General features: G+C 41.3%; 1 protein-coding gene across 4 annotated transcripts in view; it reads left to right on the top strand.

The window, feature by feature from the left end:
* The window catches only part of ZFYVE9 (zinc finger FYVE-type containing 9), a 209,133-nt gene that overhangs the window by 166,097 nt on the left and 16,385 nt on the right, over positions 1-26,651 (top strand). For all 4 annotated transcript variants that reach the window (XM_050802611.1, XM_050802631.1, XM_050802616.1 and 1 more), the window contains 2 exons: positions 19,747-19,897; positions 23,290-23,370. In XM_050802611.1, the coding sequence (XP_050658568.1) occupies positions 19,747-19,897; positions 23,290-23,370 (232 nt within the window). The remainder of the gene's footprint in view (positions 1-19,746; positions 19,898-23,289; positions 23,371-26,651) is intronic.

A 26,651-nucleotide genomic window follows, 5' to 3' on the forward strand; every position in this document is an offset into this window, starting at 1 on the left:
TTACTGCCTGCAGTTTTCAGGCCATAGTGCAGGTAGGGGGAACCCAAACTGACTTAGAGGTCTCCCTGACTTGAGGAGACGGAGTTGAGAATGTAGAGAGCCCTGATGGTTAGAATTTGCAGGACCAATTGCCAGAAATTTTTTTTAAATTCAGGAGATCTGGAAAGATTTCTGGAGTCTTAGCTGATTACTTACTTGTCAGTGTATCTATACGAGGAAAGCACTGGAAAGAAATGGGTAGAATAATTTTCATAGGGTCAGGAATAGTTTGTATTCTTACCAGCCAGAGTGACAAAGGTTCTTGTACTACATGGGCCACATTATGTCTAATGACTCAAATTATGTACAGATTCAAGCTGCTCTGATCCTACCTGATAAGCTTTAAAGAAAGCTTGAAAAGGATGAAAGAATGGGCACATTAAGGAGAGCTATGGAAGATACAAAAAAGACCCAAATCAAGCTTTAAGAAATGAAGGTGACAACGGGATGAAAAGTATGTTGGATGAAATTAAATGCAGATTAGATAGTGCTGAAGAAAAAAACTCGTGATCATGAAAACATAACAGAAATGATCCAAAATGAAACACAAAGAGAAAAGATTTAAAAATTAAATGAACAAAGCCAGGCGCGGTGGCTCAAGCCTATAATCCCAGTAATTTGGGAGGCCGAGACGGGCGGATCACGAGGTCAGGAGATCGAGACTATCCTGGCTAACACGGTGAAACCCCGTCTCTACAAAAAAATACAAAAAACTAGCTGGGCGAGGTGGCGGGTGCCTGTAGTCCCAGCTACATGGGAGGCTGAGGCAGGAGAATGGCATAAACCTGGGAGGCGGAGCTTGCAGTGAGCTGAGATCCGGCCACTGCATTCCAGCCTGGGTGACAGAGCAAGACTCCGTCTTAAAAAAAAAAAAAAACATTAAATGAACAGCACATCATCGCGTTGTGGAAATGTCAAGCAGCCAAATTCTGTAATTGAAGTACCCAAAGGAGAGAAAAGGTGGTGGACCTAAAAAATATTTGAAGAAACAATGGTTAAAAAATTTCCAAATTTAATGAAAACTATAAACTTATAGATCCAAGAAGCTCAATGAATCCCAGTTGCAAGAAACAGGATAAAAACTACGTTAGGAAATGTTATGATCATAATGAAATTGTATAAAAATTCACATAAAGAGAAGAACCTTAAAAGCAGCTTGAGGGAAGAAATCTTCCTTATATACTTAGGTATTTTGCAAATATAAGAATGACAGCACATTTCTCATGAAAACAATGCAAGTTGCAAGAGAGTGCAGCAAAATCTTTAAAATGCTGCAAAAAAAAAAAAAAAAAAAACACACCACCACCAAAACCTGTCATCCTATATTTTATACCCAGTGAAAATATGTTTTAAAAATGAAGGCAGGCTGGGTGCAGTGACTCACACCCATAATCCCAGCACTTTGGAAGGCCGAGGTGGGCAGATCACTTGAGGCCAAGAGTTTGAGACCAAACTGGCCAACATAGTGAACTCCCGTCTCTACTAAAAATACAAAAGTAGGCCAGGCGCTGTGGCTCACGCCTGTAATCCCAGCAGTTTGGGAGGCCAAGGTGGGTGGATTGCCTGAGCTCAGGAGTTTGAGACCACCTAGGGCAACATGGTGAAACCCGTTCTCTACTAAAAATACAAAAAAATTTACCAGGTGTGGTGGTGCGCGTCTCTAGTCCCAGCTACTTGGGAGGCTGAGGCAGGAGAATCACTTGAGGCAAAGGTTGCAGTGAGCCGAGATTGCACCACTGCACTCCAGCTTAGCGTACAGAGTGAGACCTGGCCTCAAAAAGAAAAAAAAAAAAATAGCAAAAGCTAGCCAGGCGTGGTGGTGGGCACCTGTAGTCCCAGCTTCTCAGGAGTCTGAGCCACAAGAATTGCTTGAATCTGGGAGGCAGAGGTTGCAGTGAGCTGAGATCGTGCCACTAAGGCAAAGCGTTTTCTCAGATACATAGAGTTTATCACCAACAGACCTGTTCCACAAGAATGTTAAAGTCCATCCATACCAAATATTGGAAATCTGGATCTACACAAAGGAATGAAAAGTGACAGAAATGATAAATTTACAGGTAAACATAACATCTCTTTAAAGGACAATTAACTGTTTCAAATTAAATGTTTGGCTGGGTGCAGTGGCTCATGCCTGTAATCCCTGTACTTTGAGAGGCTAAGGTGGGATGATTGCTTGAAGCCAGGAGTTCAAGGACAGCTAGGCAACAAAGTGAGACACCATCTTGACAAAAAAATACAAAAATTGGCTGGGTATGGTGGCACATACCAGTATTCCTAACTACTCTCTAGGCTGAGGCAGGAGGATTGCTTGAGCCCAGTAATTGGAGGTTGCAGTGAACTATGATCACACCATTGCACTCCAGCTTGGGCAATGGAATGAGACCCTGTCTCTAAAATAAACTAACATATATTAAATAATAATGTATTGCGGAATTTATACCATATGTAGAGACAAAATGTAGAACAGTAGCAAAAAGGCCAGGGAAGAGGATATGGAAGTATATGACATGTGATATGGTATAATTTTACTTAAAAGTTTATTGGTAAGTTAAAGATACGTAATATAAACCCAAAAGCAACCACTAAAAAAATCTAATGGATAGGTATAGCTAATCAAAAAAAATAATAAAATGTAATAATAAAAGAAGGCTGAAAAAGATAACAAAGAAGAGATGGGACAAATAATAAATAGCAAGATAGTAAATTTAAATCCAGTCATATAAAAAAACACTCAAATATAAATGATCTAAATACCTTCAAGTAAAAGGCAGAAATTGTCAGACTGAATAAGGAAGATTCATCTATATATTGTGTAAGAAACATACGTACAAGAAAAATATGGACGGGGCTGGGCGCGATGGCTCATGCCTGTAATCCCAACACTGGGAGGTCGAGGCGGGCAGATCACCTAAGGTCAGGAGTTCGAGACCAACCTGGCCAACATGGCGAAAACCCGTCTCCATTAAAAATACAAAATTAGCCAGGCATGGTGGTCTGTGCTTGTAGTCCCAGCTACTTGGGAGGCTGAGGCAGGAGAATTATCTGAACCCAGGAGGCAGAGGTTGCATTGAGCCAAGATCCTGCCATTGCACTTCAGCCTGGGCAACAAGAGTGAAACTCCATCTCAAAAAAGAAAACCACGGCCGGGTGCAGTGGCTCACACCTGTAATCTCAACACTTTGGAAGGCCAAGGTGGGTGGATCACCTGAGGTCAGGCGTGTTAGACCAGCCTAGCCAACATGGTGAAACTCCGTCTCTATGAAAATACAATAATTAGCTGGGCTTTGGTGGTGGGTACCTGTAATCCCAGCTACTCGGGAGGCTGAGGCAGGAAAATTGCTTGAACCTGGGAGGTGGAGGTTGCACTGAGCCAAGATTGCGCCACTGCACTCCAGCCTGGGCGACAGAGTGAGACTCCATCTCAAAAAAACAAAACAAAACAAAAACCAGTAAATGGGTAGAAAATATACCATAGTAATATTAATTAAAAGAAAGCTAAATGGCTACATTAATATCCAGGTATTTCAGACATATATTATTACCAGGGATAAAAAAATACATACCATATTTATAAAGGGATCAATTTATCAAAATGATACAACAATTTCAAAACATGTATCTAATAACAGAGCTTTAAAATGCACAGTGCAAGAACTCGTAAAACTACAAGGTTAAATGGAGAAATCTACAATAATATTTGGAGATTTCAATAACCCTCTCTCACTAATTGAAGGAAGTAGTAAATAGAAAATCAGCAGGACTATGGAAAACTTGAACAACACAGCCAATTTTACTTAACTGATTTTTATAGAATACTCCACACAACAGCATCAGAATGCACATTCTTTTCCAGTGCACACAGAACATTTATGAAATAGACCATTTTCTTTGGCGTAAAAGAGGTCTTAATAAATTTAAGATGATTCAAATCATACAGAGTGTGGTCTGTGACCACACAGCTGTAAATAAGAAACCAATACTAGAAAGATCTCTAGAAAATTCCCAAATATTTGGAAATAAAGTGTACATTTCCCAATAATCCATGGGTCAAAGAATAAACCAAAAGGAAAATTACGAAGTATTTTGAACTGCTTGAAAATGAAAGCATGAGATATAAAAATTGGGGGATACAGCTAAAACAATGATTAGAGATACATTTATAGCATTAAACCCTTATATTAGAAAAAAGGCCAGGCACGGTGGCTCATGCCTATAATCTCAGCACTTTGGGAGGCTGAGGTGGGCGGATCACTTGAGGTCAGGAGTTCGGGACCAGCCTGGCCAACATGGTGAAACCCCATCTCTACTAAAAATACAAAAAAATTACCCGGGTGTGATGGTGCATGTCTGTAATCCCAGGAGGTAGAGGTTGCAGTAACTCAAGATCACGCCATTGCACTCCAGCCTGGGTGACAGAGCGAGACTCTGTCTCAGAAAAAAAAAAGAAAAAAGACATCTCAAATCAATGACCTACTTGTCTGCCTTCAGTAATTAGACAACAAAGAGTAAATGAAATACAAAATAGAAGAAATAATAAAGATAAGCAATCCATAAAATGGAAGACAAAAACAATAAAGAAAATTAATGAAACTTAAAGCTAGTTCTTTGAGAAGAGCAATAAAATTGATAACCCTCTAGTTAGACTGATTAGTTAGGGAAAACAACAAATTCCCTTTTTAGGATATGAAAGAGGGAAGCTATTACTACAGGTCCGATAGACAGTATGAACATGTTTTGGCCAGTGTGCGTGTTTGACTTAGATAAAGTAGGCAAATTATTTGAACAGTAAGTTTTCACAGCTCTCAAGAATAAATAGATAACCTAAATAGGCCTGTATTTATTAAAAGAATTGAATTTATTGTTTAAAACCTTCCCACAAAGAAAAGTCCTAGTTCAGATGGTTTCACAGGTAACTTAACAAACAATGAAGGAAGAAATAACACCATTTCTGTGCAAACACACCAGGAAAATAGAAGAGAAGGAATCTTACTCTGTGAGGTCAGCCTTATACTAATAACAAAACCAAAAAAGACATTGCAAGAAATGAAAACTATACATCATACCTCTCATGAAGATATTTGCATAGTTAACAAATTTTTAGTAAATCCACTCTAACAATATATAAAATAAAGTATATTATGAATAAATGTGGTTTATTTCAGGAATGCTAAGTTGGTTTAACATTCAAAACTCAATCCATAATTTAGGATACAGGATCCTTTAGCAGGATGAAAAAGGAAAACCATATAATACAGCAAAAGCAGTTGACAAAATCCTACTTCCATTCAAGGTTTGAGAGAGCATGATTGTGTTTTTGTGTGTGTGTGTGTGTGTGTGCGCGCATCTTGGCAATCTGAGAAGAGAACGTTCACAAGTTAATGATTATCTTAGAAAAACCTATAATTAACCTATCTAATCGTAACAGACTGAGTGCTTCCCTTTTAAGATTGGAAACAAGAAGGGGATGTTCACCCCTATTTTTATTCAGCATTGTAATGGAGCTTCTAGCCAATGTAATAAGGGGGAAAAATAAGAGTCATAAAATTATATATTAAAAAAAGACTGTCAGTATTCATGGATAACATGGCTATGTAGAAAATCCTATGGAGTCTACAAAATGGCCACTAGATCTACTAAGTGAAGTTAGCAAAGTTGCAAGATTATTGTGTAAAAATCAGTAGCATTTTGGTATACTAGCAATGAACAATTGAATACAGAAATTTAATAACAGTACAGTAGGCCAGGTGTGGTGGCTCACACCTGTAATTCCAACACTGTGGGGAAAAGGTGGGCTGATTGCTTGAGCCCAGGAGTTCTAGACCAGCCTGGGCATCACGGCAAGAACCCGTCTCTACAAAAAATACAAAAATTAGCCAGGTGTCATGGCACATGCCTGTAATCCCAGCTGCTCAAGAGCTGAGGTGGGAGGATCACTTGAGCCTAGGAGGCAGAGGTTGCAGTGAGCTGAAATTGTGTCACTGTACTTCACTCTGGGTGACAGAGTGTGACCCTGTCTCAAAAAAAAAAAGAAAAAACCACAACTTCAAAAATGTGACATAATTTGGGATAAATTTCTTAGATGATCTGTAATACACTGAAAACTATAAAATATTGTTATGAGAATTTAAAGACCTAAATAAATAGAGATATATAATATTTATGGATTGGTAGACTCAGTACTGTTAAGATGTCAGTTCTCCCCAGATTGATCTGTAGCTTCAACACAATCCCAATCAAAATACTAGTAGGCTTTTTTAAAAATAAAAATTGGCCAGGCACAGTGGCTCACACCTGTAATCCTAACACTTTGGAAGGCTGATGTGGGCGGATCACCTGAGGTCAGGAGTTTGAGACCAGCCTGACCAACAAGGTGAAACCCCATCTCTACTAAAAATACAAAATTAGCTGGGTGTGGTGGCGCATACCTGTACTCCCAGTTACTCAGGAGGCTGAAGCAGGAGAATCACTTGAACCTGGGAGGTGGAGGTTGCAGTGAGCCAAGATCGCACCATTGCACTCCAGCCTGGGCGACAAGAGCAAAATTCCATCTCAAAAATAAATAAATAAATAAAAATACATAACAATTGAGGTGCTGATCCTGAAATTTATATGGGGATGCAAAGAACCTAGAACAGCCAAAACAACTTTGAAAAAGAACATAATAGCCGGGCGCGGTGGCTCAGGCCTATAATCCCAGCACTTTGGGAGGCCGAGGTGGGCGGGTCACGAGGTCAGATCAAGACCATCCTGGCCAACATGGTGAAATCCCATTTCTACTGAAAAGCTGAGGCAGGAGAATCTCTTGAACCCGGGAGGTGAAGGTTGCAGTGAACTGAAATTGTGCCACTGCATTCCAGCCTGGTGACAGAGAGGGAGACTTTGCCTCAAAAAAAAAAGAGAAAACATAATTCCAGGACTTCTTAGATGATGTTAAGACTTTTCTTCTTTTCTTTTTTTTTTTTTTTTTTTTTTTAAAGACAGAGTTTCACTCTTGTTGCCCAGGCTGGAGTGCAATGGTGTGATCTCGGCTCACTACAACCTCCGCCTCCTGGTTCAATTCTCCTGCCTCAGCCTCCCGAGTACCTGGAATTACAGGCACGTGCCACCACGCCCAACTCATTTTGTATTTTTAGCAGAGATGGGGTTTCTCCACGTTGGTCAGGCTGGTCTTGAACTCCTGACCTCAGGTAATCCACTCGCCTCGGCCTCCCAGTGTGCTGGGATTACAGGCATTAACCACCGTGCCTGCCTATTAAGATGTATTTTAAAAGTAGAGTGATCAAAGCAGTATTGTTTGGGTGTAAATATATATGAATAGACCAATGGAACAGAATAGAGAGTCAAAACATAGATGCTCACAGATGCTCAATTGCTTTTCCATAAAGATGCCAAGGCGGTTCATTAGGAAAAGGATAATCTTTTGAACAAAAATCGTCTTGGTAATTGTATAACCAGTTGTTTGAAAAAGAAGATGAGGCCGGGCGCGGTGGCTCAAGCCTGTAATCCCAGCACTTTGGGAGGCTGAGACGGGCGGATCACAAGGTCAGGAGATCGAGACCATCCTGGCTAACACGGTGAAACCTGGTCTCTACTAAAAAATACAAAAAACTAGCCGGGCGAGGTGGCGGGCGCCTGTAGTCCCAGCTACTCGGGAGGCTGAGGCAGGAGAATGGCGTAAACCCGGGAGGCGGAGCTTGCAGTGAGCTGAGATCAGGCCACTGCACTCCAGCCTGGGCGACAGAGCAATACTCTGTCTCAAAAAAAAAAAAAAAAAAAAAAAAAAAAGAAGATGAACCTCAACCGTTACCTCATACCATGTACAAAAATTAATGGGAAATGGTTTATAGATTTATACAGAGTTAAACTAAAACTTCTGAAAGAAAACGTAAGAGAAAAATCTTAGTGACCTTTGGCTTGAAGGAGGGTGAGGGAACAATTTATTACAAAGGGGCTCAAGGAAATTTTGGGGGGGATGATTGCAAGTGCCTTTTTATGGGTATATGCACATGTCAGAATTCATCAAATTATACACTGTAAATATGTGTAATTCTTCAGTTATTTTAAATATAACTGTAAAAGGAAATACATCATTTTTGTTTCTAGTAATGTAGTAGACATTCAAACTTTAATCAGGTCACTGCAGTGACATAGCCAAAGAGTTAACCTGTTGAAGTCTCACACAAAAAGGAACAAGGTTTTGTTAACTCTTTACTCAACACCAAAAAAGGAATAGAGAAGTTTATGTTGGTTGTGATACAAGAATCTGTGAAATCATCTATTTGTACAATTCTCCATCTTGTATAAGACAGGCTGAAAAATAGGCTGAATGGCCTCTTGAGATTCTTTCCCACTCTGAGCTTCTAAAATAGGAGTTTTGGTTTATTTTAATTTGAAACTACACATATTTTTCAGAGAAGTGTGAAATTACAAAAGCATAATTTCATAGGTTCTTTGTAGCACTGGTGAGAACAGATGGTGCTAAAGTCTGTTTGAGGAATGTTTGATTCTCTGTCCTTCAAGGAATACATTTCTTTTAGGGAATTAGGAGCTGATAGTCCTCTTCTCAAAGGAATGAAGGGAGTTGGTCAAAGGTCCTCTGGAGAATAGTGCAGAGGAGAGAGATGATGTCCCATTGATTATTGGTATAGCTTTTCCTAGTTTATACATAAAAGTACTTAACAATAGATATGTTCAAATAAAAGAATCCTCAAGAAGAAGCCCATGATGCTGTACCTCCACTGACTACAAGAGGAGGCCACTGCTGAACCCCGCATACCCAGGATAGTACTGTCTTCTCCCTTATGTACATGTCCGTTGACGGGAGTGGTTCTACTACACTGGACTTCTAGTCAAACTCCTGACTTTCCCTGTCTCCCAGAACTCACAGCCTCACTGCCATATTTGTCCTTGAGACCATCAGCTCCAATCTTGTGTTTATGTCAAGCACCACAAGAAGTTCTGGAGTCCTAGGGCATCCCTCATTTATCATAATTTAATTTCCATCTCTGTACACCCTCCTTTCTGACCCCACTGTGGAGAACCCAAGATATTAGTTCTTGTAAGTCTTACTTGCCTCTATCCATTTCCTTGATTAACTTATCCAGTTCTATGGGCTTAAATAGTGTTTCTAAACTGACATCTTCCAAATGTTTGTTTTTAGCCCGAATCTCTCTCCTGTTTTGTAGACTTGACTGTCTTACTGCCCACTCGACATCTCCACTTGCATACACATTTCAAGCTTAGCAAGTTCAACTTTGACATGGTTGTCTCACAGGCTTCTCTATCTAAATTAATGACAGTGCTGTCATCTTTCCAGTTACCCAGGCCCAAAACTTTAGAGTCATCTTTGAATCTTCTTTCCCTCATTCCCTGATAGACAAATCTATCAGGAAATTCTGCTGCCTCTACCTTCTAAATATATCTATAATCCAGCTGCCTCTCAATCCTGGGACCAGTCTGGTCTCTGACCTAGATTTCTGCAGTGTCCTCCTAACTGGTCTTTCTCTTAGTACCCTTGCCTCAGTCTGTTCTCAATGTAGCAACTTAAATGGTCTGGTCTTGTCTTTTTTTGAGACAGAGTCTCGCTGTTTCGCCCAGGCTGGAGTGCAATGGCGCGATCTCAGCTCACTGCAGCCTCCACCTCCCGGGTTCAAGCGATTCTTCTGCCTCAGCCTCCCAAGTAGCTGGGGCTACAGGCACGTGCCACCATGCCCGGCTAATTTTTATATTTTTAGTAGAAACGGGGTTTCACTATATTGGCCAGGCTGGTCTTGAGCTCCTGACCTTGTGATCTGCCCTCCTCGGCCTCCCAAAGTGCTGGGATTACAGGAGTGAGCCACTGCGCCCGGCCTGGTCCTTTCAAAACTAATTCATATCATATCATTCCTCTGCTTAAAACCTTCCACAGATTTTTCATCCCAATCAGAATGACACAAGTCCTCTACACCATTTGTATTTCTTGACTCATTATCTCTGTGACCTCATTTTTTATACCTCTTCCTTTTCTGTCACTCAGCTCTGGCCACACTGTCTTCTGTGTTCCTTGAAATTCCAGGGCATTCTACTGTACTGCCCTCCAGGGCCTTGCACATATCCTGGTACAGTGGGATAACAGCCTTTGGCTTTTCCCTCACTTTTTTCAGTAAGACATCCTCTGACTCTCCTATTTAAAATTGTACCCACCAATACTCCCAGTCCTCCTTCCATGTTTTATTTTTCTCTGTAGCACTTATGTATAATGGTTTTATGTATTTTACTTATTTGTTTATTGTTTTTGTCTCCTGCTCCTACACAAGAATATAAGCTCTGTGAGGGCAGGAATTTGTCTGCTTGTCTATTACTGAATAAAGCAAACACTAAAACAGTGTCTGGCACATATTAGATACTCAGTGCCCATTGGCTAAATGAATAAGTATTTTCTAAATGAATGAGTGAAGGCAGCCTGGGCAGCGTAGTGTGAGACCTCGGCTCTACAAAGTAAAAAATAGGCCAGAGGTCTGGGCGTGGTGCCTTATGCCTGTAATCCCAGCACATTGGGAGGCCAAGGAGAGAGGGTCACTTCAGGTCCTGTGTTTGAGAGCAGCCTGGCCAACATGGTGAAACCCCGTCTCTACCAAAAAATACAAAAATTAGGTGGGTGTGGAGGCACATGCCTGTAATCCCAGTTACTTGGGAGGCTGAGGCAGGAGAATCGCTTTAACCCAGGAGGCAGAGGTGGCAGTGAGCCAAGATCACGCCACTTCCAGCCTGGGCAACACAGTAAGACCCTGTCTCCAAAAAAAAAAAAAATAGACCGGGAGTGATGGCTTACACCTGTAATCCCAGCACTTTGAGAGGCTGAGGTGAGAGGTGGGTGAATCACTTGAGGCCAAGAGTTTGAAACCAGCCTGGACAACATGACGAAACCCTGTCTCTACTGAAAATAAGTAAGCCAGGCATGGTGGTACATGCTGTAGTCCCAGCTACTCGGGAGGCTGAGGCACAAGAAAAACTTGAACCCAGGAGGCAGAGGTTGCAGTGAACTGAGATCGTGTCCCCCTGCACTCCAGCCTGGGCGACAGAGTGAGACTTGGTCTCCAAAATAAATAAATAGGCCAGTCGCGGTGGTGCACACTTGTAATCCCAGCACTTTGGAAGGCCAAGGTGGATGGATCACCTGAGGTCAGGAGTTCATGACCAGCCTGACTAACATGGTGAAACCCCGTCTCTACTAAATACAAAAAAAAAAAAATAGCTGGCATGGTAGTGCATGCCTGTAATCCGAGCTACTTGGGAGGCTGAGACAGGAGAATCACTTGTACCTGGGAGGCGGAGGTTGCAGTGAGCTGAGATTGCGCCATTGCACTCCAGCCTGGGCAACAAGAGCAAAACTCTGTGTCAAAAAGAAAAAAAAAAGAAATAAAGATAGCTGGGCGTAGTGGTACATACCTATAGTCTGTGTACCTGGGAGGCTGAGGTGGGAGGATCACTTGAGCCTAAGAGTTGGAGGCTGCAGTAAGCTATGATTATGCCACTGCACTCCAGCCTGGGCAACAGAGCGAGACGCTGTCTCAAAACAAAACAAAAACCCAAAAACAAACAAAAACAACCAAAACAGAATGAATGTAGGCCCATAGTTGTCAATATGTACATTCATAGGACTTGAAGATGGGGTCTAGCCTCTGGACACTAGTGAATTTCAGCTAACTGGAAGGGTACATATTTACATTTTTCTTAAAATTACTCCAAGAAAGGATATTCTTCCACCTTTTCCATGATTCTTCAGCTCAGTGTTTCTTTCTCAGTTCTAGTTCTGTTCCTCACTCATGCTGTTTCCTCTGTCCAGAATATTCCTTTTGTGTACCTGAAAGCCTTTAGCAAACCTCCCTAAAATTCTCCATACCCTTGACAGTGTCACTGTTTTTCTCCTCCATTTTCCTGATGTTCTTTATTTCTGTAACATGCACAGGGTGATGGGTATGAATCCTGTCCTCTGAATGGTGAGCCTCTTGAGGGCAGAGTGTCTTTCATGCTTCCCTGTATCCTTGTAGTTGTTCACTTTCATAGATTTTCCACATCTTTGTACTGGATCTTCCTATCTAAAGCCTTTGTTAATCACTCATAATGTTTATAGAATTGAATCACTAAAACTTACTTTATTTGGCCAGGTACAAGGAATGGCTCATGCCTGTCATTCCAGCACTTTGGGAGGCGGAGGAGGGAGGATCACTTTAGCCCCAAGATTTGAAACCAGCCTTGGCAACATAGTAAGAAAGACCCTGTCCATACAAAATTAAAAATAAAAGAATTAGGCTGGGCGTGGTGGCTCACGCCTGTAATCGCAACACTTTGGGAGGCTGAGGCGGGCAGATCACGAGGTCAGGAGATCAAGACCATCCTGGCTAACATGGTGAAACCCGGTCTCTACTAAAAATACAAAAAAATAGCCAGGCGTGGTGGTGGGCACCTGTAGTCCCAGCTACTCGGGAGGCTGAGGCAGAAGAACGGCGTGAACCTGGGAGGCAGAGCTTGCAGTGAGTCGAGATTACGCCACTGCACTCCAGCCTGGATGACAGAGTGAGACTCTGTCTCTAAAATATTAAATAAATAAATAAATAATGAAAGAATTAGCCAGGTGTGGTGGCACATACCTGTAGTCCCAGCTTCTTGGGAGGACCACCTGAGCCCCAGAGGTCAAGGCTGCAGTGAGTGGTGATCATGCCACTGCACTCCAGCCTGGATGAGAAGGTGAGACTCTGTCTCAAGAAATGAAAACAAAAACTTATTTTATTAGATACCTAATCTATGTGACACTAATTACAAGTGAATCAAGATTTTTAAAAAAAAATCGTGCTAACCACATTAACTTTCAGTGTAGTTTTATGACTATTACAAACCATCCAAATATATTCCTACTTATTCTTTACTAATTCGTATATTTAGCAAGTATTTATGGAGTGCCTGCCATGACAAAGGCCCTATGCTAAGCCTAACACATATACAAATTGTAGCTGTTCCTCAAGACCCTGCTTAAACTCCTCTATAAATCCTTTCCAGTTCAAATCGAAAGGCTAAATAAACAGTCATTTTTTAAACATGAGATCTCAGAGAGGAAACTGAAGTACATGATGTGTTAACTCGAAGATGGATTAGATGTTATAACTCTTCACACACTTCTGCAGCATAATCATTCATAGAACTGTGTTCTTTTAATTGGCTCCTGTGATTTTCAGGGACTCCAAGGGTGGGAAACACAGGGAGATAAAGATCATGCTGTTTCACTTGATGTGCTAAAATGGTTCTTTTGAGATAATACTCCTGTGGCATTTAGCTCAGCTTGCTCAGTGCCTGGCTCATGCTTGGTGCTCTGGAAATGTTACCTACTTTGCACATTCTGTTGTTATAGCAGTTGTTGTTCCTCTGCCTTTTACTGGTATGTCATTTTCATTAATTTGTAAACTTCTAGGAAAGGTCCTTAATTTCATTGTCTTATAAGAGGTATAGGAGCTACCTGGTTGAATTATTTGCTGCTGATTTTAAGGTTGCTTTAAGGTTCAGTAGGCAGGGTAGGGAAGATTAGCATACAAATTTTATTTAACAAATTGTTTGTTAAAACAGTACTTATTATATGTTTGGTGCTGTCCTAAGCACTTTGTAAATATTAATTTAACTCTCATAACTCTATGAAATAGTTACTTTTATTATCACATTTTATAGAAGAGGGTCCTGGGACACAGGGAGGTTAAGTAAGTTTACCAAAGACACACAGATAGTTACTAGCAAAGCTAGTATTCAAATACGGTCAAAGGCTGGGCACGGTAGATCATGCCTGTAATCCCAGCACTTTGGGAGACCAAGGTGGGTGGATCACCTGAGGTCAGGAGTTCGAGACCAGCTTGACCAACATGGTGAAACCCTGTCTCTACTAAATACAAAAAAAAAAAAATTGGCCGAGCGTGGTGGCACATGCCTGCGCCCATAATCCCAGCTACTTGAGAGGCTGAGGCAGGCGAATCACTTGAACCCGGGAGGTGGAGGTTGCAGTGAGCAAAGACTGCACCATTGCACTCCAGCCTGGGCAGCGAGAGTGAAACTGCATTTCAAAAACAAACAAGGCCGGGCACGGTGGCTCATGCCTGTAATCCTAGCAGTTTGGGAGGCTGAGGCGGGTGGATCACCAGGTCAGGAGATTGAGACCATTCTGGCCAACATGGTGAAACCCCATCTCTACTAAAAACACAAAAATTAGCTGGGCATGGTAGCGCGCAGCTGTAGCCCCAGCTACTCGGGAGGCTGAGGCAGGAGAATTGCTTGAACCCAGGAGGTGAAGTTTGCAGTGAGTCGTGATTGCACCACTGCACTCCAGCCTGGTGACAGAGCGAGACTCTGTCTCAGAAACAAACAGAAATACTGTTGGTCTTGCAATTAAGCATTATTCAAGGTTGAATGTGCATGATGGCATATAAAAAATACAGAGAATGTGCTATGGCATTTCAAAGAAGGTAATGGTCATGTTAATGTCTTATTGAGGGTTAAGGAAGTCTTCATGCTGGCCAGGCACAGTGGCTCACGCCTATAATCACAGCACTTTGGGAGGCTGAGTCGGGTAGATCACAAGGTCAGGAGTTTCAGACCAGCTTGGCCAATATGGTGAAACCCTGTCTCTACTAAAAATACAAAAATTAGCTGGGCATGGTGGCATGTGCCTGAAGTCCCAGCTACTTAGGAGACTGAGGCAGAAGAATTGCTTGAATCTGGGAGGCAGAGGTTGTAGTGAGCCGAGATGGTGCCACTGCACTCCAGCCTGGGCGACAGAGGGAGACTCCATCTCAAAAAAAAAAAAAGTCTTCATGCTGGAATTGGCATTTTCAGGGGACGACTTTTTCAGGTGCTTGGATATGGGAGAAGAAAAGGGAAGCTAGGCCAGGTGTGATGGCTCACATGTGTGATCCCATCACTTTGGAAGACCGAGGTGGGTAGGTCGCTTGAGGTCAGGAGTTTGAGACCAGCCTAGCCAACATGGTCAAACTCTGTCTCTACTAAAAATACAAAGAATTGGCCGGGCGCGGTGGCTCAAAAAACTTACGAGACGGGCGGATCATTAGTCTCTACTAAAAAAAAATACCAGCGTGGTGGCGGGCGCCTGTAGTCCCAGCTACTACTGAGACAGGAGAATGGCCCGAAACCGGGAGGGGAGCTTGCAGTGAGCTGAGATCCGGCCACTGAGGACAAGGAGTCTCAAAAAAAAAAAAAAAAAAAAAAAAAAAAAAAAAAAATCATGTGTCCCAGCTACTTGGGAGGCTGAGGAAGGAGAATCATGTGAACTCAGGAGGCAGAGGCAGCAGTGAGCCAGAACCACACCACTGCACTCCAGCCTGGCCAACAGAGCAAGACTCTGTCTCAAAAACAAACCCAAAAAGAAAATAGTAATGCAAAGCCTCAGGGATGGGAAATGGTAGGCCATCAGGAAGTAGTCCTGCATGTAAGCAGCATGTAAGGATACTATAGGAGGGAGGCAAGACAGGAGAGCTGATGTGGGGTTAGAGCATAGGATCCTTGAGATTCTGAATGGAGGACAAACTGGAGAAGATGTGACATAGAGCTGTGCTTTGATAAGTATGGAAGCGTCGTATGTGATGAATCAGAACTGATAGAGATTCCCTGTAGGAAAACCAGTTATAAGGTCATTATGTCCCGAGAAGAGGCAATTAGGCCTTGAAGTATGGTGACGATAGGTATAGATACAAGAAACATTTCAGAATTTGAATTGACAGCAGAATAACACAACCAAAATGGATAGTCAAGTATTTATATCATTATATGACAACTGTAAGTTTATTTTATGGTCAGTAAGGTCCTTTGAATATCTTGGAAACTCTGCTCTTGTTGTAACTGAGCATTATTTTAAGAGAGAGAAAATATATTCATTTATCTCTAAAGAAATATGAAGTTTCTTTCATTGGACTTGTAATTTACATCCAAGGAAATGATTTCCTTTGAGGCCAGCTAATTTATTCAGAATGTCTGGATTGAAAATGTTTCTTAGTCTGCTTCGTGTAGACAAAATTAGAAACCACTTTAGCCTAATGATTCGGAAGAAATGATTTCTTTAAAATTGTGATCATCTCAGTTTCTTTCATGTGATACAAATGTAAATCGCAAATGAGAACCTAAATGTGTCTGTCAGTTGGCTTTGCTAAGCAAAAATCTTCTAGCTGACTCATCCTGTTTGCAGAAGAATTATTTCAAAGTAACCTTTGGAAAACCTGAGTAGAAGTGGTTTGGATTAGTGAGGTTGATAAATGTCAGTGTAAGAGGAGTATTCAGTTATAGTTTGGATACCTCTGGTGCTTTGCAAGAATTGTAACAAAGTAAAGCCAAGAGATGATGATGCCTTAGAGTTGTATATAATACCTAGTTGTATATAATACCTAGGAGTAAATTTAACCAAGGAAGTAAAAGACTTGTACCCTGAGAACTACAAAACATTGCTGAAAGTAATTAAAGACGTATATAAATGGAAAGATGTCTCATGGATTAGAAGACAATATTGTTAAGATGTCAAAACTAAAAGTGATCTACAGATTCATTGCAAGCCTTATCAAAATTTCAATGGCCTTTTTGCAGAAATGGAAAAGCCAATATTCAAATCAGCTGTAATCGTAAGGCGCCCTGAATAGCCCTTCGTGGATGTTCTTGAAAAAGAAGAACACAATTGGTAGATTTATACTTCTCAATTTTAAAACTTCCCCTTACCTCACATTATATGTAAAAACTGACTCAAAACAATCAACCAACAAACTAAATGTAAGAGCTAAAACCGTAAAGCTGTTAGACGAAAACATAGGAGTGATTATTCACAACCTTAGATTTGGCATTGGATTCTTAGATATGACCCCAAAAGCACAAGCAATAAAAGAAAAAAATAGATGAATTGGATTTAATAAAAATTAGAAACTTTTGTGCATTCAAGGATATTATCAAGAAAATGAAAAGACAACCTATAAAACGGGAGAAAATATTTTCAGATCATATCTCTGATAAGGGTCTAGTATTGAGAATATGTAAATAATTACATATCAGCCAGGCGTGGTGGTGCATGCCTGTAATCCCAGCACTTTGGGAGGCTGAGGCAGGCAGATCACAAGGTCAGGAGATCGAGACCATCCTGGCTAACACGATGAAACCCCGTCTCTACTAAAAATACAAAAAGTTAGCCGGGCGTGGTGGTGGGCACCTGTCATCCCAGCTACTCAGGAGGCTGAAGCAGGAGAATGGCATGAACCCAGGAGGCAGAGCTTGCAGTGAGCCAAGATCACGCCACTGCACTCCAGCCTGGGAGACAGAGCGAGACTCTGTCTCAAAAAAAAAAAGAAAAAGAATTCTTTCATGTCAACAGCAAAGACAGCAAGGCAAAGTGGGTATGTACCTGTAGTTGCAGCTACTTGGGAGGATAAGTTGGGAAGATCAACGCCAGCCTGGATAACATAACATAACATAACATAACATAACATAACATAACATAACATAACATAACATAGCAACGTGGTGTCTAAAAAACAGACAGCCCAGTTAAAAAATGGGCAGGCCTGGCACGATGGCTCACACCTGTAATCCCAGCACTTTGAGAGGCTGAGGTGGGCGGATCACTTGAGGTCAGGAGTTTGGGACCAGCCTGACCAACATGGAGAAACCTAATTTCTACTAAAAATACTAAATTAGCTGTGTGTGGTGGTACATGCCTGTAATCTCAGCTACTCAGGAGGCTGAGGCAGGAGAATCGCTTGAACCCGGGAGGTGGAGATTGCAGTGAGCTGAGATAGTGCCACTGTACTCCAGCCTGGGCAACAAGAGTGAAACTCCATCTCAAAAAAAAAAAAAAAAAAAATGGTTAAAGGACTTGAATAGACATTTCAAAAAAGAATCACATGAAAAGATGCTTAACATCATTAGTCATTATGGGAATGCAAATCAAAAACACCAACTAGAATTATTTTTAAAAAAAAAAAAAGAAAAAGAATGAGTGTTGGTGAAGATGTAGAAAAATTGGGACCCTTGTAGATGGCTGGTTAGAAGTGTAAAATGTTCCAGCCACTATAAAAAAAAAACAGTTTGGCAGCTTCTCAAAAAGTTCAACATAGATTACTATATGACCGTGCAATTCTGTCCCCAAGTATATGCCCAAAAGAATTGAAAACAAGGTACTCCAACAAGTAAATGTATATACATGTTCATAATAAATAGATGAAAGTTAGAAACAGCTCCAATGTCTATCAGCAGATGAATGGATAAGCAAATTGAGGTATATACATACAATGGAATATTTTTCCACCATAAAACAGAATGAAGTATTAATAAGTGCTACAATGTGGGTTAGCTTTCAAAATTTTATGCCAAGTGAAGAAGCCAGACACAGTTGTCACATGTAATATAGTTCTGTTTGTATGAAATATTCAGAACAGACATAGAGATGATGCAGATGGTGGTGGGGGGAAATGGGGCACTGTGGTACTGTTACTGGAAAGGGATCCAGATCTAAACCCCAAGAGAGGATTCTTGCATCTCGCGCAGCTGAGTCCAAGTGAAAACAAGTTTATTAGAAAGTAAAGGAATAGGCCGAGCGCGGTGGCTCATGCTTGTAATCTCAGCACTTTGGGAGGCTGAGGCGCGTGGATCACCAGAGGTCAGGAGTTCGAGACCCTCCTGGCCAACATGTTGAAACCTCATCTCTGCTAAAAATACAAAAAATATTAGCTGGGTGTGGTTATAGGTGCCTGTAATTCCAGCTATTCAGGAGGCTGAAGCAGGAGAATCGCTTGAACCTAGGAGGCAAGCAGGTTGCAGTGAGCTGAGATCATGCCATTGCGCTCCAGCCTGGGCAACGAGCGAAATTTCATCTCAAAAAAAAAAAAAAAAAGGCCAGGCTTGGTGGGTCATGCCTGTAATCCCAGCACTTTGGGAGGCCGAGGTGGGCAGATCACCTGAGGTCAGGAGTTCGAGAGCAGCCTGGCCAACATGGCAAAACCCCGTCTCTACTAAAAGTACAAAAATTAGCCGGGCATGGTGGCAGGCACCTGTAATCCCAGCCACTCAGGAGGTTGAGGAAGGAGAATTGCTTGAACCCGGGAGGCAGAGGTTGCAGTGTGCCGAGATCATGCCATTGCACTCCAGCCTGGGCGACAAGAGCGAGACTCCATCTCAAAAAAGGAATAAAAGAATGACTGCTCCATATTCTTTTGAGAAGAATAAAGCAAAATATTAGTAACTAATTTCATTAAAGATCTTGAACATAAGTTAGTAAAATTAAGAAACAATGAATTTCATATGTTTTTAGAGAGAAGATTCACTCCTTTGGAAGTTGAATCTTCCCTCTAAATCTAAATCCCTCAGAGAATCTAGTATATAGGAGAAACTACAATTAGCTAAACTAATTTTAGCTACTTGAGTTCAGTGCAGCAATAAGACAAAAAATGAATGCAAAATGTGTTTTGTGCTTATTAGGTCATAGTACAAATCGCTTGTAAAATGTACAGGGAATTTTTGTATACGTTGATTTGTCAATGGTGACTGATTTTTTTTTTTTTTACTTTGTTTCCTTATTTGGTGGCCCTTTTTGTTACTTTAATATGTAATATTCTGTTAGTTTTGTTTTTGAGAATATGGAGTTGCTCCATGTCAGATAGAAAAATGCCCATTCTTGCAAGAAAAAGGTTCTGTCTTTGATTGCAGATGATGAAAGCCATGAACAAGTCCAATGAGCATGTCCTGGCAGGAGGTGCCTGCTTCAATGAAAAGGCAGACTCTCATCTTGTGTGTGTGCAGAATGATGACGGAAACTATCAGACCCAGGCTATCAGTATTCACAATCAGCCCAGAAAAGGTGAGCATTTGAGCTGGTTGAGATTATGATAATGGAAAATTATACCGGATTTGGACAGTTAGATACCTCAGTCCCCTAACACTCACTTTCTAGATAGGTGACCACAAACAAATTAATTAACCTTTCCAACCGTATTCTTCAGGATTATGTTGACTCCCCAAGTGGCCAGACTCAGAGTTGCAAATGGGATATCTGTTATTGAGGGAACTGTTTTGAAAATATGCCTTTAGGAGGGAGGGATAGCATTAGGAGAAAGACCTAATGTAAATGACAAGTTGATGGGTGCAGCAAACCAACATGGCATGTGTATACTTATGTAACAAACCTGTATGTTGTGCACATGTACCCTAGAACTTAAAGTATAATAATTTATAAAAAAAAGAAAGAAAATTTGCCCTTAGGATATTGACAGGGCCAGCACTGGCATTTGAAGGTGAGACTAGGCCCCATAATGAGAGTATGTTTAGGTAAATTTGAAGCTTGTTAGATGACCATTCCCACAGAATGCTAATTAATTGACAGGATTCTGAAGGAAGGTTCAGTGCTATTCAGAATGTGGTCTCCACACCCCAGATTCGCTAATCAAAATTTGCATTTTAATGAGATCTCTGTGTGATTCAAGTGCCCATTCGACTTTGAGAAGCATTGCTCAAGAGACATTACCTAAAGTGTTTTCTTAGGCTCTATGGTGTTAAAAACTGTTCACATGAAAATATAAAGTCTTGTTTAATACATTTCATCTAAGAAACCCTGTGTTAGGCCAGCTGTGGTGGCTCATGCCTATAATCCCAGCACTTTGGGAGGTCGAGGCAAGAGCATCATTTGAGCTAAGGAGTTCAAGACAAGCCTGGGCAACATAGCAAGACCCTGTCACTTAAAAAAAAAAAAGAGCTGGGCATGGTGGCTCACACCTGTAATCTCAGCACTTTGGGAGGCTGAGGTGGGTGGATCACCTAAGGTCTGGAGTTCGAGACCAGCCTAAACAACATGGGGAAACCACATCTTTTGTATTTGTAAAAATACAAAAAAGTTGGCTAGGCGTCATGGCGCATGCCTGTAATCCCAGCTACTTGGGAGGCTGAGGCAGGAGAATCGCTTGAATCCGGGAGACAGAGGTTGCAGTGAGCCAAGATTGTACCATTGCACTCCAGCCTGGGCAACAAGAGTGAAACTCCGTCTCAAAAAAAAAAGAACAAACCCTGTGTGTTAAACAAGTTTAGACAGGCTTCTTTACTATAGGACTTTATAGATCCATTAACAAGCTGGTGTGTAATCTAATTTTTCAAAAGGAAGATAGCATCTAACTATTCCCAAGTTTATTTGAACCACAAGTCTTTTTTTCCTCAGAGTTTCTCTAAAGCCAGTGTTCCTTCGTATGTTTTGTGAAACACTTGTCTAGTAGGAATACAGTAGGTCACTGTCTTCAATATGTATCTATATCTGTATATAGATATGAAATATGATATATCTGTATCTATATACAACGAGAGAGAGACAGAGTCTCGCTCGCTCTGTCACCAGGCTAGAGTGCAGTAGTGTGATCTCAGCTCACTGCAACCTCTGCCTCCTGAATTGAAGCGATTCTCTGCCTTGGCTTCCTGAGTAATCCTGGGATTACAGGCATGCATCATCACACCCAGCTAATTTTTGTATTTTTAGTAGAGACAGGGTTTCACCATGTTGGTCTCGAACTCTTGGCTTCAAGTGAATCCATCTGTCTCAGCTTCAGTGCTGGGATTACAGGCATGAGCCACCACAGCCAGCCAATATATTTTTAAAATCAGTTATTCAGTAAATCTATAAAAGGTATTTAGCACAGGTATATTCAAATGCAGTATCCAAAATAAGGTAGGTGTTAAGGATACAATGCTCCTTATTAGTCATATTGTATCTAGAATATTCAAATAAGTTTTGTATATCATTAATGAAAATATAGTCATAAAACTAGAGGGTCTCCAGAGGATGATTCAATACCTGTGAGAAAGCTGGAGCCTAGGTCAAAGGAAGCCTTCTTGAATAAAGTATGAATGTGTAACCTGGAAAGGTAGAGATTAGAAGGGGATGAAAAATTAGCTGTCTCAATTCTTACGGTGTTTTATTATGTGGAAATAAGGCTGAACTTCTCTATTGCTACAAAAGGCCAGAACCAGCACCAATGGGTGAAAGTTACAGGGAGCCAGATTTGGGCTCAACTTGAGAGCAGTGTGTAACCTGGGAGTTATCCAGAGGTACAGTGGGTTGCCTTGTGTGATTGTTGGCTCCTGTCACTAGGAGTCTCTAAAAAAAGCTGATGACCACCTCTTAGAAATTTGTTGGGCCAGCCAGGTGCAGTGGCTCACGCCTGAAATCCCAGCACTGTGGGAGGCTGAGGCGGGCAGATCACAAGGTCAGGAAATCGAGACTTTCCTGGCTAACATGGTGAAACCCCGTCTCTACTAAAAATACAAAAAATTAGCAGGGCATGGTGGTGGGCGCCTATAGTCCCATCTATTCGGGAGGCTGAGGCAGGAGAATGGCATGAACCCAGGAGGCGGAGCTTGCAGTGAGCCAAGATCTCACCACTGCACTCCAGCCTGGGTGACAGAGCGAGACTCCATCTCAAAAAAAAAAAGAAAAAAGAAATATTATTGGGCCAGTGGGTAGGAAATTGGATTAGTCCAGTCCAGTTTAAGTAAGATCTGGAAAAATCAGGAAACAACAGTGAAGTATCCATAAAGCTAAATGTAACTGTTGTTTTTTTTCCTTTTATGAAGAGATAGTGGTAATAAGAGTTTATCTTTTAAATGGATGCTTTTTAAAAAAAAATAACTCTACTTGGCAGACGAGATATTTGGCAGCCATATTTCCATCTCCAGAATATATTTGATCTAAAAAAATCTGAAAATCAATGGATTAGATTGGGGGTGGCAAACTTTTTTTATGAAGGGCCAGATGATAAATATTTTAGAGTTTGCAAGCCTGTGGTTTTTGTCAACCAGTATTCAGCTCTAGCATTATAGTGCAAAAACTGCCATAGACAGTAAGTAAATGAATGGACATGGCTGTGTTCCAATAAAATTTTGTTTACAAAAGCAGGCTGGAGGCCAAGCAGGCTATAGCTTGCCAACCCCTGACCTCAACCATTAAGACTCCTTTTCTTGTAAGATACTTGAATTCTTAATTAGAGGAAGAACAAAACAAAATGGAGGAGTATATCTTAAAACCTCTTTCCCAAAACTATTGTAAGCACCAGAATTATTGGTTACATGTTTATTGTGAAATACAGATTTGATTTTTTTAAAATTTTCTGTATGATGGTGGTTGGAATTCTCAACTTCTGAATATTTCATTATTGTTCTCAATCCCTCCAGCTTAGGGTCTGTCTTACTAAACTATTTCTATTGCTGTTTTAGTGACTGGTGCCAGTTTCTTTGTGTTCAGTGGCGCTCTGAAATCCTCTTCTGGATACCTTGCCAAGTCCAGTATTGTGGAAGGTAAGGAATGAATTTGTTCAGTCCTTATAATAAAGATTGAGCTTATGTACATAAAGGGAATCCTTTACACTTCTGCTGTAGATGTCTGACTCCTGTTTTTTCAGTAGCATCTCTTCAGCAAATTAAAACTGCCATGAGAGTGCTTAGTTCTCTAAAGAAAGGAGTCAGTGGCAGGGATACCATGTGACAATGACATTAAAACTAGGAGATGGCCTTTCAGAGCTCTGGGATAAGGTACCTGAGGACATGTAGTCTGAGTTCAAATGTATCATTGGGTGGAAACATTAATATGTAAGTGTGTAGATGAAAGTCAGTCTCTCCTGTCCACAAGAATGCTGTTGTCATTATTTGGAGTACAAAATGGGATGTGCTGGCTGCTAGTTTGCTATAATTAGACATGACAGACATGTTGACAAAAGTTAATTACACTAAAGGCTAATTGGCACACCATTTATTTTCTTTGTTGGTTATTCATTGTGTTTTGATCTGGTTACTCTTATTTCATAACAGCTGGCTTAAAACAACCATTTTATCGTGCTTGCTTATCCTCTAGATCAGGAATCTTGACAGGGCAATGCAGGGATGGCTTAACCCTGCTTCATGATGTTTGGAGTCTTAGTTGGGATGACTTGAAGTTCTCTGATGACTGGGAGCTAGAATTATATGAAGGTTTGTTCACACACACATCTGAGGCCTGGCCGGGGATGATTTAAAGACTAGGAGTGGTGACTGGCGTACTTCCCTGGGGACCCCTTCACATGGCTTGGTAGCCTTGGGATAGTTGGACTTCTTACATGGTGGTTCAGGACTCCAAACATGAATGTTCTAGCAAGAAGGTGGAAGCTGCATTGCCTTTTGTGACCCATCCTTTAAAGTTATATTGTGTCATTTCCACCATACTCTGGTGTTGGAAAAAGGGAGGGGAATTAGACTTCACTTCTACATGGGAGAATGGGAAGATAGCATTGTAGAAAAATAAGATGGGAGATATGGCCATCTATGGAAAATGTAGTCTGCCTCACATGATGACAGGTTTTCATTATTACAGTAGCTCACTCCAAAGCTCTGTATAAAAACAGTCCTTTCTTAGGCTGGGTGCAATGGCTCATGCCTGTAATCCCAGCACTTTGGGAGGCCGAGGGGGGCAGATCACTTGAGGTCAGGAGTTCGAGACCAGCCTGGCTGACATGGTGAAACCCCATCTCAAGTAAAAATACAAAAAAAACAGCCCAGCGTGGTGGCACATGCCTGTAATCCCTGCTATTTGCGAGGCTGAGGCAGGAGAATCGCTTGAACCTGGGAAGCAGGGAAGCAAAGGTTGCAGTGAGCCGAGATCGCGCCATTGCACTCCAGCCTGGGCGACAGAGTGAGACTCTATCTTAAAAAAAAGAAAAAAGAAAAAAGGCCAGGCGTGGTGGCTCACACCTGTAATCCCAGCACTTTGGGAGGCTGAGGTGGGCAGATCACGAGTTCAGGAGATTGAGACCATCCTGGCTAACACGGTGAAACCCCGTCTCTACTAAAAATACAAAAAGCTACCCAGGCATGGTGGCGGGTGCCTGTAGTCCCAGCTACTCTGGAGGCTGAGGCAGGAGAATGGCGTGAACCTGGGAGGCGGAGCTTGCAGTGAGCTGAGATCGCAACACTGCGCTCCAGCCTGGGCGACAGAGCGAGACTCTGTCTTGGGAAAGAAAAAAGGTCCTTTCTTAGGGCTGGATTCCAGTGTGTTGATTGAAATACATAGATAATCTTACATATATTTATAGATACTGGCTTTGGTCTTCTTTTGGTAAATTTAATAAAACAGTGAAACACAGAGTGCACTATTTTACAACTAAAATTTACAACTCTGACTACAAAACAGAAACATGTTAATAAATTGTTACAAAATCTAAGAGGTTTTTGGGGTCTTTTTTTTTTTTTTTTTTTTTTTGAGATGGAGTCTTACTTATAGCCCAGGCTGGAGTACAGTGGTACAATCTTGGCTCATTGCAACTTCTACCTCAAGTGATTCTCCTGTCTCAGCCTCCTGAGTAGCTGAAATAACAGTTGTGCACCAACACGCCCAGCTAATTTTTTTGTATTTTTAGTAGAGACAGGGTTCTACCATGTTGGTCAGGCTAGTGTAGAGCTCCTGACCTCAAATGATCCACCAGGCTCAGCCTCCCAAAGTGCTGGGATTACAGGCGTGAGCCACCGTACCCAGCCTAAGAAAGGACTGTTTTCTTAAAATCTAGGAGTTAAGTCATTTGGTCTAAAGCAACTAGTTAAAGCCTATATGATCAAGTGTTGACTATAGTTGAAATTGTGACTTCACAAGGTGATCTTAAAATACCCCTTAAATGTTGTTAAATGATAAAATGAACTGGGCATGGTGGCATATGCCTATAGTACCAGCTACTTGGGAGGCTGAAGTGGGAGGACCCTGTGAGGCCAGGAGCTTGAGGCTGCAGTGCACTATGATTGTCCCTGTGAAGAGCCACTGTGCTCCAACCTGTGCAGTCGTTTCTTTAAAAAAAAAAAGAGGATACATTGACCTGACACAGATCCTTACCAATTCAAAGCAGTGTGTTTAAAAATTATGTGTTTATGTGTCTGGGTTGGTAATTTCTTGGGTCTTGCATTTCATTTGTGTGTTTCAGTGGAGCAATTGGCTGCCTGTTTATGAAATTTTTATTGAGACTCTTTAGAAATTATTTCATTGTGTGTCAATGAAGCAGAGTAATTGCTCAGCATGTGACAACTTTTACTCTCAATTTCAGTGTTTGCCTTCAACTCAGGTAGGTAGCAGCTGAAAAAGTAACCATCTGTTGGTTATCTGGTAGCCCATATGAAACTCTGTGGTAGGTTTGCCTTATTTGCTAGTCAATAAATGGATTTATCTCCAAGCCCACTACTATAATTTATTCAGTGATTTATTTAGAAACATTTATTGGGCATTCACTCTATGCCAGGCAGTCATAATAAGGTGAGAGAGATGGAGATGCAAACAAATAAATATGATCAGAGGATGATAAATGCAGGAGTGAAAATAGGAACAAAATGTTCAGTGTGTCCAGAAGAAGGTGACTGTGTTTAAGTTTTCCCCTTAAGTAGTCTCAGGAGAAATTCTTAGTTGTGTCTGAAGTGAAATCAACTTAGTTGTGTTGGAAGTGAAATCAACTAGCAAGTGTTTTAATCTTGGCATTGCTTTTCACACTTTCAGTAAGAGGTTCAGCTCAAAGAGCAAACCTCTGTATCAGTCAGCTTTGGAAAGCAGAGCAAAGATTTACATTAAACTT

The sequence above is a fragment of the Macaca thibetana genome, chromosome 1, assembly GCF_024542745.1.
Source record: "Macaca thibetana thibetana isolate TM-01 chromosome 1, ASM2454274v1, whole genome shotgun sequence".
NCBI lineage: Eukaryota > Metazoa > Chordata > Mammalia > Primates > Cercopithecidae > Macaca > Macaca thibetana.